The following is a 13,769-nucleotide window of genomic DNA, read 5'->3' as shown; positions in this document are numbered from 1 at the left end:
GCTAAGCTTGAATGGAGGGGAACAAACAGGTTGAAAACAGCCTGCTTGACATATGGTTGAGTTCTTTCCGCTTACCCTGGAAATAGGAGGACTTCAATTAGCACCAGTTAATTAGTGGTTTTCTTCTATTATTCTGAGTTTAAATACAAAATTAAGTTTTCACAAAAGACGGATGTGGCACTCTGTCCCTGTTCCACTTGTTGATAATGCAATCATCTAGGCCGCACAGATGAATGCAGCCAGAAATTATATATGATGTGTATTCTGGTGGGTCAATTACACATCACTAGACAATGAAGTAACACTTGTACGTTCAAGGATACAGCTGTGGTTATGGTTTACTTACATAATGAAGCTAACTTTAAATAAATTGAAGACTCAACAGATGAGAAGACCAGCATCAGCTGAAGCCCTCCCGTATGGGGCTGAACCCCAGATCCCTGAGCCCTGACACCCACGGCTGAAGCCAAAGCCTGAGCAATGTAGCTTTGTGAGGGCCCTTGTGGCATAGGACCCCAGGCAATTGCCCTGCTTGATACCCCCTAATGCCGGTCCTGGCTTTTATATGCAGAAAACCAGTTGGTGTGGCACAGGTGGGCCATGGAGTTTTTATAGCATGTTGCGGGGGCCTCAGAAAGAAAAAGATTGAGAACCTCTGCTATATACCATGGTCTCTAACTCTCATACACCCATGAACTTGTGATGTAACAGCTTGAGGACTAGAAATAGTCAGCAAAAGGGGTAAGGGGATACATATCCCCTTTTCACATCCTACTCTCACCTGAGAACAAAGCAGCACCAAACTAAGGGAATTCCTCAGGCAGCCACTAGCCCAATCTCTGTGGACAGTTGCAATGAACAGACACTAATGGTTCTACAGTGGGGTATTCTTCACCGCCCTGAAAACACAAGTTACAAAGGAGAGGTCTGTGCCAGTAACAGAAAAATAATGGTCTCCTGGTAACCTTTGGGGACTTTTCAGTTTGTCTAAAAAATAATCAGCTCTATGAAAGTCTGTCCTCAGCCAACATAAATGTTTATTGCTGTAGAAAACAAGTGAGAGACACTTTTCAGAAAGGACCATTTAATGAAAAGGTTATGTTTGCATGTTAATGCTTTATATAAATATACAGGGTTAAAACCTAGTGGGAAACATTAAAACATTCAAGTAAACAAGATAAACTCAATAAAAATTCTCTCCTTCTCAATGACAGCCTAATGAACAAACATACTTCTGGGATGGAGTGGAAATTCATTCAAGATCTGCCAGCAGCACCAATTATCCCCACTGGGTACAAAACTATAAGGTGTGTGTGTATGTGGAGGGGTAATATTATCCAGTGTTCATGATTTTAAACAGGCTCACCCAAACCGAAGACCATCACTGCCCTAATGATTCAGTCACTGTTTTCTTTCCTGTGTATTGTAGTGATCCCCCTGCCGGCACAGAAGAGTATAGTAATGGCATATTTCCTACTTTTTCATCCAAGTTCAAGTTCCTAGAAGGTTTAATGTTTTCCGGTCTCATTATCAAATAGATAGCATATTAAGGAATCCAGATGCACCACCTAGTAAGCTACTGGGGGCGTTACTACATCACATAGGACTGGAAACACTGATGTAGATTTGGCATACATGCTGCCAAGGCAGTGAACACAAATTCACAATTGGTCTGGGGGAGGGAAGTTGTGGAAAAAAGTTGACGTGAGGTATTAGTCTCCTAAGTATTTGCTATGGAGGAACAACAGTCACACAGATGGAACAGCAGCTGAAATAATCATAGTGTTCCAACTCGTCTAATGATCGCTGCAGAGACTTTATCAATAATGTCAATGGAGAATCCGTGGGGTAATTAGATCCCAATTTAAATTCATGTGAAACATTCAGCACACTCAATGTGTGCAGAACACTAAGCCTGATCTGTATCTTACAGACTTTGCTCTGTCCCTTCTCCTCTTCTGAATACTCGAGTTTAGAGATTTGCCATGTCATTACACTTTTCTTTATTAAAGTTTTACAAGCTGAAGAATAAACTTAAAAAAAAGTCAGTGAAAGTCCTATTAGTGAGAGCAAGAACAGTACATACTCCCTGATCTTGCTCTACTTGCTCTCAGATTAAAATTGTAAAAATAACTGAACTACGTGCAAGAGGGACTGTGTCCTGTCTCCCAACAACCCAACAACAAAAGCTCCCTCACTTCATTTTAGCTACTGCAAGTGCAAAGGGCAATTCAAGTTTTCCTAACAATCTCCAAAACAGAAATTCAGCTTTAAAAAACAAACTAAAAACCCCACCAAAACCCAAAAACATTTAAAACTCTCTAAACGAGTTTAAAAACAAAATAATCTGCCCAGGGAGGAACAGTTTCATCAGACCATGACATGTTTTACCCACAAGTATGAAAAACCAAAAGTATTAAATAAGAACCTACATGTCCTAAAAACTGAGAAACTTCTATAGCTATGTCTGGACATCTTCAACTGTTCTCATTTTCCATAGTGGACACCAGGAATGTTTATATTTTATAGGTTATTTCTTTGAAGTGCCTCACAAAGGTTTTGATTGGCATCTGGTTCCTCAGTCATCACTTCCACAGCTTCCCACTCCCCAGACCTGCTGGATTTTTTAATGGCATCTACTACACTTTGCATATAGAGGCCATCTTCAAAAGAGGCTGCCATGGAGACTGGTTTGTGATCCCATGTCCGACGGTCTTCCTGGTCTTGGAAAGACAGTCTCAATGCTTGCACCATGTACACCATTCCTTTCAGGTACAGCAAGGGGATGTCTTTAAACCCCTTGTCCAGAAGGCCTGTGTTGATGGTCAGAGAATCTGTAAGCAGTAGTTCCTCTTGGAATGCTGTATTCTTCTGCCCATACAAATCTGTCCCACGAGCTATAAGGCGACCTGTGGACCCAACAATCATGACTTCGTGAACAAATGATCCAGGCATGTTAAAGTTGAGAGTCACAGTGCTACAGACACCTCCAGTCATAAGCATCTGAAAAAAGCAGAAGTCATCACTAGTGACATGACGGATTCCACTGATAGCTGCGTTCTGCTTCACAAAAGTCTTAAGCAAGCCATGGACCTTCTCTGCCTTCCTGCTGGTTAGATGAGTTAAGAGGTCTATAATATAGGTGCCCATTGTGTGCAGTCCACCTCCTCCCATTAGTTCATCACAGATCCAGTTGTACTTGTGGTTGAGCAGGCTTCCCCAGTACACTCGCACATCACAGATCATCACATTGCCTATGTAGTGTTCTTCTATTAACTGCTTCATTTTGACAAAGGCAGGCAGGAAACGGAGGACATTACCAACAATGCTCATCAGCTTGGGGTAATATCTGGCAGCTGTAACCATTCTGAAGGCATCCACAGAGGTAGCAGATTTCTCACAGATTACATTCTTCCCAATACCTGCAGACAACAAGAAAGACGTGAAAATTCTTCCATGGAGGCAAAATATTGCTTTGAAGGTAATTTGCTTGTGCAGTTAAGCTAAACGCACTTATCAGATTCCATTTCATTTTTTAAAATTACTAAACAGCATCAACTATTTTGTCTAGAAGCATGTGCCAAGATCAAACATACAGAGCATTGTCAACAATTCCTGGGACCAGCTCTGTTCAACAGATTCATAAATGAGCTGGAAAAAGGGGTAAAGTGAGGTGTGTAGCCAAGTGGACTAGCTCGCCTTTATTATATTCTGCTTTGCATTAGATTCAGCAGTAATACAAGAAACCTACAGGCCTGTACCCTGTCAGACATTAGCTTCAACAAGTTAGCATAAGGCTTGAGGCCTATAAACTTTGAACAGAAACTTTGCACAGATAAATGGCCCAGCTGAAAATAGAGTTTACGGGGAGGTTTGACCACGGGTACATGATTCTACCACAGAGGTGTCCTGGGAACTAACTGATGTACATAACCAGCACATAAGATACATCTAATGCTAGCCTCTCTCTCTCTCTCTCTGTACACACACACACACACACACACACACACCTTTTCTTATAAGTTTCTTATGGGTTTTATTATAATAGGTTTATATTTGGCTATAACCAAGGGACCTACAAGCCACGTTTGGTATGTTAAGCTAGGACAAAGTTAGCATACGCATGTTTGGGACCTTTCAACTAAAGATGGTGATGAAATAAAGCGTAAGGTCCATATATGGCTGCAATCTCTGCCATAGCTAGATGCATTGAAGCAGGTTGGCATAGGGGCTTTCCTAAGTTCATATCCTTTTAAACTTAACAGATACACCACAACTTGGAACTTGGAAAGAATCAAAATAACTGGTTAGGACAGAAATAAAAATGTGATACCTAACCACAAAATGGCCATGGTAACGAATTGATGTATATAATAAGTTGAGATCATTGATATACTAACCTATAGGAAAAAGACACTTCAACATTAGTAAGGTGAGGAAATACAAATAAGGAAAAAGGGAAAAATCCCCTACTGAATATGCATCAAACATAGCGGCGTCAGCGTAACATATTATAAAAGTGGCATCCCAGCCTAGGGGCAGTAGGAGACAGATGTAGTCCTTGGGAGGTGCCAGAGTGATGGCCACTGGTGATGATGGGGAAGGTGATGGTGATAAGGAAGATGATGGCTAACATTTCAGGTTGTTCTGCAAGGGATGGTGTGAGTATATAGATGTGCAGATGTACATTCTATCATCTCTCTATCTTACTAAGTTGGGGTGTTTGTGACTGTGCTAAATGTATTAATAAACTAGATTTGTAAGTATAAAAGAGTTCCTATAGTGTGAGTGTTACAACTGTGCACATCGGGGTTCCCAACTATATAATAATTTAAATACTACTGGTCCTGATCTTGGGACAAGAACATGTCAATCCTCAAAGTGATAATGGCGGATTCTTAAGTAATCAATATAATTAATACATAATCTAAAGATCAGGCAACAGATAGCAAAAAAGACAACACAAAATCACTCAGGATAGTTAAGTCCAAAGCAGACTGCGAAGAGTTACAAAGGGAGCTCACAAAACTGGGTGACTGGGCAACAAAATGGCAGATGAAATTCAATGTTGATAAATGCAAAGTAATGCACATTGGAAAACATAATCCCAACTACACATGTAAAATGAGGGGATCTAAATTAGCTGTTACCAATCAAGAAAGATCTTGGAGTCATTGTGGATAGTTCTCTGAAAAGGTCTGCTCAATGTGTAGCGGCAGTCAAAAAACCTAACAGGATGTTAAAAACCACAAGGAAAGGGATAGATAATAAGACAGGAAATATCATAATGCCACTGAATACTTGAATACACCTTGAATACTGCGCGCAGTTCTGGTCACCCTATCTCAAAAGAAGATTGGGACTATTCAGTTTGGAAAAGAGATGTGGTATGAAAGAGGCATATAAAATCATGAATGGTGTGGAGAAAGCAAATAAGGAAATGTTATTTATGCCTTATCATAGAATCATAGAATATCAGGGTTGGAAGGGACCTCAGGAGATCATCTAGTCCAACCCCCTGCTCAAAGCAGGACCAATCCCCAGACAGATTTTTGCCCCCGATTTCTAAATGGCCCCCTCAAGGATTGAACTCACACCCCTGGGTTTAGCAAGCCAATGCTCAAACCACTGAGCTATCCCGCCTTCACAAAACACACAAACCAGGCATCACCCAATGAAATTAATGGGCAGCATGTTTAAAACAAACAAAAAAACAAAAAAACAAAACAAAACAAAAAAAGAAATACTTCTTCACACAATGCACAGTTAACTTGTGGAACTCGTTGCCAGGGGATGTTGTGAAGGCCAAAACTATACCTGGGATCAAAAAAGAATTAGACAAGTTCATAGACGATAGGTCCATTATGGCTATTAGCCAAGATAGTCGGGGATGTAATCCCATATTCTGGGCGTCCTTAGCCTCTGACTGCCAGAAGCTGGGAGTGGACAACAGGGGATAATTGCCCTGTTCTGTTCATTCCCTCTGAAGCACTTAGCACTGGCCACTGTCAGAAGACAGGATACTGGGATAGATGAACCATTGATCTGACTCAGTATAGCCGTTCTTATGTTCGTTCGTATGTAATACCCACTTTCAACATACACTTGGATCCTTCCTTGTTATGTGTGCACATGTGCATGACATGCAACTTCATAGATTACAAAATAGAATACAGCACATACAACTCCACTGTAAACTTCAACCAAACTCTCCATTCTCTACCATTCAATAGCATAGTTTCACCCTTATCCCAATGCCTATTCTGATGAAATACTGAGCAATATCTCATTGTTTAATATTAGAGATCTGCCTAAAACCTGAAAACATTAACAGGTGTCAGACTCAAATTTCAGCATTTGGGGCATAAGAAATACAAAAAAAAAAGAAGGCAAGTGACAGCAGCCACTTGTCTGAAAGCCCTTCCACACTGGGAGTGAATTCTGGTTCTTATTTCAGAATGTCCTTGCTTTTCATAGATTTTGTGGTCAGAAGAGATCAACGTCATCATTTAATCTGTCCTCTTGCATAACACAGGCCATATAATTTCACCCAGGAATTCCTGCATCAAATCCATTAACTTCTGACTGAATATCTTTTAGAAAGATAGCCAGTCTTGATGTAAAGACTTCAGTGCACCACATCCCATGGTAAATTGGTTAATTACCAAAGGTTAATTGCCCTCCACTGTTAAAAATGTGCACCTTACTTCTAAACCTGAATTTGTCAAGATTCAGTTTCCAGCCATTCAAATTCGTTATGCCTTTGTCTGCTAGATTAAAGAGCCCTCTACTATCAGAGCTCTTCTCCCCACACAGGTACTCAGACCATGATCAAGTCAACTCTTAACCTTCTCTTGGATAAACTAAACAGATTGTTCTTTAATCTCACTGAAGGCAGGTTTTTTAGACCTCAAAACCTTCTGTGGGTTATAGTTAGACCCTTTAACAATAAATCCATAGAATCCAGGTTTTCTAAACTTTCCAGACACATTTAAACAGACTGATTCCTCTTGCCCAATAGGAACAAGAACAAACAGAAATCTGCACTTGCCATTATATGTCTAGTTCAAACCATGAAAGAAATTTTACAGCAAAGTTAAAGACTCCTCTAAAACATTACTTCTAATAAATACACTTAGGGACCCATCAGTGCAAATATTCTACTGCAATATTGTCCCAACACACTAGTCACGGGCAGTCACCTGAAAGAATGTGTAAAAAGCAACAGAGGGTCCTGTGGCACCTTTAAGACTAACAGAAGTATTGGGAGCATAAGCTTTCGTGGGTAAGAACCTCACTTCTTCAGATGCAAGTAATGGAAATTTCCAGAGGCAGGTATAAATCAGTATGGAGATAACGAGGTTAGTCTGATACTGAAAGAATGTGAACACCTCTTCTCCAAATAGCAAATTCTTGAGCAGACACTGAGTGGTAACCCAAATATTCTTCAGGTTTTCTACAGTTTTAAGTCTCTTCCAGAAGGAACTGAATAAATGCAACTTTAGTGATGGGTAGAAACAAGACAGCAAATCTAATGATCAAAAGGCTTTTCAGCAGTCGAAACACTGTTCTAAAAACGGCATCATAGGGCTCCGTGTTTTTCTTCCCAATGTAAATGGCATCATAGGGCTCCGTGTTTTTCTTCCCAATTTCTGTTTCAAAAGGTGCTCAGCTTACAAGTGAAAAACTTGTTTGTTTTTTCCCTGACTGCCAGATGTGCAAATTCAGCCTGGAATCTGAGAGTCAAGCTAGACCGTTTCTATCTTATACACGGTCACCAGTAACTCCACTGCCTTGAATGGGCTTGTCCTCACCAACTACAGCATAGTAAATAACGGATTCTATACCAGGAGGAACAGAATCCACTTCACTCACATTTAGCCACCTTGGCTCTGCAGGGCTCGCAGGAAGAAAAACAAAGCCTCAGTTTGGTCACTAAAGGATCAGCTCTGACTCTGAATACACACCCAGTCTAGTTCTTGTGCACAAGAAGCTGCCTTCTTTAGATTTACTTTTCTGAGTGGATCCACACTTTAAATCCTTTGTTACTTAGCCAGCGAACAAGGAAACACTATTCTCGGTTATGTTCATATCCCTTTAATTGGATATTATAAGGGAGGGAGAAAAAAAAATCAAATGATACCATTCGTAAGACTCTTTAAAGTAAACAATCATTATCCTACATGTGAGAAACAAAAGCCAAGCCAAGTATTTCCAAAACAGTGTCCTGGTTTAGTAAATAGACTAAATATTTTGTTAAAAAATCCTTTCATCTTTTGATGATTTAATCTGGTCCAAATAGGGTTTCTGCCAGTAAGGCATCTTATTTACAACAAGTTTATACCCTACTGAAACAATCCTAAACTGTTTTAGACCAACCAAGAAGAGAGTTTAACATTTTAGAACAAGTCAGTTGGATATTTTCCTTCCCTGGACAGGGGAAAGGTCCTTGTCAGGTCCCTATGAAGCCGCAGGCTAGAAATCTGAACTCTTATTTCTGGTTAGCGACCAGAGAACTAGTTACGTCAGTCAGCTTTCTGCAGAAATCTTTCAAGTTATCAAGCATCTTTGATTTTGCTGCCAGCTCTTTCCTTCCCTTCTCACAAAGAGCAGTGGCACTGCTATGGTGGACAACAGTTTCCTGGAGGTAAAATCCTGAAGTCACTGTAAGCCAGCATTTATCACAGGAATTAATAGGTTCTGGCTAGGCAGCGTTTGTTGCCTAGTACATTAATCTCCCATCATTCTACTGTAATAAACTATGCGTGTTCCACTCGGAGTTGCTTTCAGTCCCATGCAGTTTACTTGTGTGTAGGTCACTCAGATGAAACTGTGAAAGCAGATGTCCTGTCTGCTCTGTGTGGGTATTAAAAGATGTCAAGACACTTTTTGTATGGGAAGTGATTTGTCCCTGTGTCCACTGTTGCTCACCTTACACCATCCTGCATTTCAGGGTAATCTATGTATCTGTATTGTAATGCGTTTTTAATCATTCAGGTTAAAAGTTGCTATCGGAATGGAAAGCAATATGATTTGGGGGATGGCAAGTAAGAGATTAGTATTAACTTCACATCATGATATAGCTGTAAAGATTATTTCTAACTAGCCCTAAAGCTGAAGAATGACTATTCTGATTGAATTTAGCCAGGTCTTGGAGCAACATATGAGCTCCCGAGTACCAGCCAATCTTCAGGCTAAGCAAAAGTATCTGTCTGCTACAGTCTTCATTAAAGGGGAAGGTGCAAACAAGTATGGGAGGGATCCTCCACTGACAGAATACTACAAAAAATAATTGAAATGACTCCTTTTGATCCGTGTATAGGGCGAGAGGCTCTCTTTGGTTGTGAAGTAGTTTCTTGGCTCACTGCAGATAATGTGTCATAGTAAAATATAAAATCAATATGTTTCAGCTGCGTCTCAGTGGAGATAATTGCTCCACATACAGAAGAGCTGCTTGAAATCTAGACAGTAGAAAAAACTGTCTGGACACGAACCCTCACTTCAGATCGGAACAGCTCTGTCTGCGTAAGCTCAAAAGCTCGTCTCTTTCACCAAAAGAAGTTGGTCCAATAAAAGATTTTACCTCATCACCTTGTCCCTCTCACTTTAGGAAGATAATGAAAACTGATGTCTAAATGGAGAAACACACTTTAACAGCTACTTGGAGACGCTAAGAAATTGTCAAAAATAATGTAAAGAAAAGGGTTTAAAGTGATTAATGCAGCATCTTTCAGAGAGTGAACCCAATGCTTTGAGGTCTGAGGCCTTTGTCTGCAGTAGGGAGCCCCAGCAGCCATGATCTAAGGAGCAGAGTCACATCCTCACATTCCAACTAACTTGCATCAAAACAATGTCATATGGGGCTGTTTAGTCCTGTCCTAACAGACCTCTACCCCCATACAACACTGTCCTCGGGAGCCAACAAATCGTACCGCGTTCTAGGTAAAACCACATTATATCAAACTTGCTTTGATCCACCGGAGTGCGCAGTCCCCCTCCCCCCCCGAACGCTGCTTTACCACGTTATAGCCGAATTCGTGTTCTATCGGGGTAGAGGTGTAGTACCCACTATCACCACGTAAAGAAACAGAGCTTAAGATGTTTAAAGAAAACTTTGATAGCATTCTGTCTGGCAAGGAACCACTTCTCAACAATTGTGACTGAAATCTATACTACTTCTCTATTGTTTCTTGGTGTGGTTTCTGTCTGATTCTTTGTTTCTGTCTGTTGCATAACTAATTTTGCAAGATTTAAATAGACTAAGGTGGTGGCGTATGATTGGTTAAGGAAGTATTTCGTAATGGACTAGATTGATGAAAAATACTGTTTTGTAGTACTTTAGTTTAAAATGGTTGGTTAAGGTTTAGCTAAGTAGAACTCAAGTTTTAACTATATAAACCATCGGGGTCCAAAGGGAAGTTCTTTGGAACCTAACTCCAGGACACAGCCCACGATCAGAGCGGCCAGACATCAACACACTGCCAATCATACTGTGCAGAAGCTGGAGCCCCGGATGATCTAATCTTGACTAGCCCCCCCAAAAGTTCTTCTGTCTTATTGGGAGTGGTGAGCATTGCATGCTTAACAAGTGTATTCGGTTTTGCTAACTGTTAATAAATAGAGGTTAAGGATATTACTGCATAAGGCTCTTTCACTGGTAAAAGGCCCCACAAACCCGCAGACGATTATGCCCTGAGTGCTAGGAACTGGGTAAGGGTGGGTGCCTTTTGCCCCGAGCCCTAGGAACTGGGAAAGGGCGTGCGTGCCTAAATTAACCAGGTTATGCCTTGAGCCCATGAAGGGTAAGGTAACAGTGCAGTTACTTTGCAATATGCTCATTAATACCCATTCAGTTGTATTCCTTATGCTCCCCTCAGATGGTGTTTGCAGGGGGATCACACTGCTCTGAGCTACAAGTGACTGTAATGAGTTTTGAGATCACAGGAGGATTTATGTATTCTCTGAAATGGTTATGGAGGAAGGAAAGGGGAGACAGACTTGTCCCAGATACTTTCTTCCAGGATGTTCCCTTGAAATGCTTGCATCTCTTTCAGTCACCTGTGAATAAAGTAATCTTTGTGCAGGTAGCCTCCTCAGTCCCATCTCAGCAAAGTTTCCTCCTAGGTCAGATGGAATCCACACAAAGGAAAGATGACAGACAGCGTTAGGACTAGAGACACAAGTGAGAGCAGCCGTATTAGGATTTGATGCTTTTAACAAAATCCCTGTCATTGACACCAGGAGATTAGAAAGTGATGCACTTCCTGTTACAAAAATAAGATTCCTAAGACATCAAAACAGGAAGGAGGGAACAATAGGAAGGCGCTTTGCCTTAGAATATGGATTAAATGCATCATGACACTTTCGCTCTGCTATCCCAGCTGTGTCATGCTTCCTCTCTCTTCCTAGCCTCCAAAAGGGGTTTTGTAATCCAAGCCTGGCACTAATCACATTTAGAGTTTTCAATAATCGGGTCATTAAAACAGAGCTCATGGAACACCATTACTTTCAGATCATACAGCCTCCCCCCCAGTGCCCTCGTAATGCAATTTGCTTTCATGGCAGCCCTTCCTAACCTTAATCTCTACACCAGGGGTCAGCAACCTTTCAGAACTGGTGTGCCGAGTCTTAATTTATTCACTCTAATTTAAGGTTTCGCGTGCCAGTAATACATGTTAACGTTTTTAGAAGGTCTCTTTCTATAAGTCTATAATATAGAACTAAACTATTTTGTATGTAAAGTAAATAAGGTTTTAAAAATGTTTAAGAAGCTTCATTTAAAATTAAATTAAAATGCAGAGCTCCCCGAACCGGTGGCCAGGGCCCGGGCAGTGAGAGTGCCACTGAAAATCAGCTCGCGTGCCGCCTTCGGCATGAGTGCCGTAGGTTGCCTACCCCTGCTCTACACTGTAGGATTCCTAAAGAAAAAGACTCCTGCCAGGAAGGGCCCGTGGTGCACTGGGGCTTACGAGAGCTACCCCTGTTGTGGAATAAGCAATCATAGGCCTGGTCTACACTACGACTTTAATTCGGATTTAGCTGCCTTAATTCGAATTAACGCTTGACCCGTCCACACAACGAAGCCATTTAATTCGAATTAAAGGGCCCTTTAATTCGATTTCTGTACTCCTCCTCGACGAGAGGAGTAGCGTCAAAATCGGTATTGTTAATCCGAATTAAGGTTAGTGTGGCCGCAATTCGATGTTATTGGCCTCCAGGAGCTATCCCACAGTGCACCATTGTGACCGCTCTGGCCAGCAATCTGAACTCGCATGCACTGGCCAGGTGGACAGGAAAAGCCCCGGGAACATTTGAATTTCATTTCCTGTTTGCACAGCGTGGAGAGCACAGGTGACCACAGAGAGCTCATCAGCACAGGTAACCATGCAGGCTGATAATCGAAAAAGAGCACCAGCATGGACCGTACAGGAGGTACTGGATTTGATCTCTATATGGGGAGAGGATTCAGTGCTAGCAGAACTGCGTTCGAAGAGACGAAATGCCAAAACTTATGAAAAAATTTCCAAGGGCATGATGGAGAGAGGCCACAATAGGGACACAGATCAGTGCCGCGTGAAAGTCAAGGAGCTCAGACAAGCCTATCAAAAAGCAAAGGAGGCAAACGGTCGCTCCGGGTCAGAGCCGCGGACATGCCGCTTCTACGCTGAGCTAAATGCATTTCTAGGGGGGGCCGCCACCACTACCCCACCTCTGACTGTGGATTCCGAGCTGGGGATAGAATCATCAGGTACACCTGATGATTCCGTGGAAGGGGAAGAGGAGGAGGAGGAGGACGAGCTGGCAGAGAGCACCCAGCTCTCCGTTCTCCCCAACAGCCAGGATCTGTTTCTCACCCTGACTGAAGTACCCTCCCAAGCCTCCCAAGCCAGCACCCAAGACCATGACCCCATGGAAGGGACCTCAGGTGAGTTTACCTTTTAAAATATAAAACATGGTTTAAAAGCAAGCATTTTTAATGATTAATTTGCCCTGAGCACTTGGGATGCATTCGCAGCCAGTACAGCTACTGGAAAAGTCTGTTAACATGTCTGGGGATGGAGCGGAAATCCTCCAGGGACATCTCCATGAAGCTCTCCTGGAGGTACTCCAAAAGCCTTGCCACAAGGTTTCTGGGCAGTGCAGCCTTATTCCGTCCTCCATGGTAGGACACTTGACCACGCCATGCTAGTAGCAAGTAATCTGGTATCATTGCCTGACAGAGCCTGGCAGCGTATGGTCCCGGTGTTTGCTGGCATTCAAGCAACATCCGTTCTTTATCTTGCTGTGTAATCCTCAGGAGAGTGATATCGCTTAGGGTAACCTGGTTGAAATAAGGGAATTTAATTAAGGGGACAGAGGTGGCCGTTCCTACTGGGCTGTTTGCCTGTGGCTGAAAAGAAATCCTTCCCTGCATTTAGCCAAGTGCAAAGGGGGGGGGAGGGGGAGGATTGGCCCAGAGCTTTTCGCGTTTTGCTAGCAGGGATCTTCCCTGATACCAGCCAGGCGGTGGGGGGAGGGAGAAAGCACTCATCCCAGAGAATTCATGGCGGGTGGGGGGGGGGGGTGTTAGTTTGGTTCCTGCAGGGATCTTCCCTGATACCAGCCACGCGGTGGGGGGAGGGAGAAAGCACTCATCCCAGAGAATTCATGGCGGGTGGGGGGTGTGTGTGTGTGTTAGTTTGGTTCCTGCAGGGATCTTCCCTGATACCAGCCATGCGGTGGGGGGAGGGAGAAAGCACTCATCCCAGAGAATTCATGGCGGGTGGGGG

General features: G+C 42.4%; 1 protein-coding gene across 1 annotated transcript in view; it reads right to left on the bottom strand.

Annotated features, from left to right (window-relative positions):
* Window positions 1–2,523: 2,523 nt before the first annotated feature.
* Window positions 2,524–13,769, bottom strand: part of GFOD2 (Gfo/Idh/MocA-like oxidoreductase domain containing 2) — a 32,334-nt gene continuing 21,088 nt past the window's right edge. The window contains exon 2 of the mRNA XM_065416785.1: window positions 2,524–3,422. Coding sequence (XP_065272857.1) covers window positions 2,524–3,422 — 899 coding nt within the window. The remainder of the gene's footprint in view (window positions 3,423–13,769) is intronic.

Source organism: Emys orbicularis, chromosome 14 (assembly GCF_028017835.1).
Source record: "Emys orbicularis isolate rEmyOrb1 chromosome 14, rEmyOrb1.hap1, whole genome shotgun sequence".
Classification (NCBI taxonomy): domain Eukaryota; kingdom Metazoa; phylum Chordata; order Testudines; family Emydidae; genus Emys; species Emys orbicularis.
The sequence above is the reverse complement of the archived record's forward strand: the minus strand, read 5'-3'. Positions and strand labels throughout refer to the sequence as shown.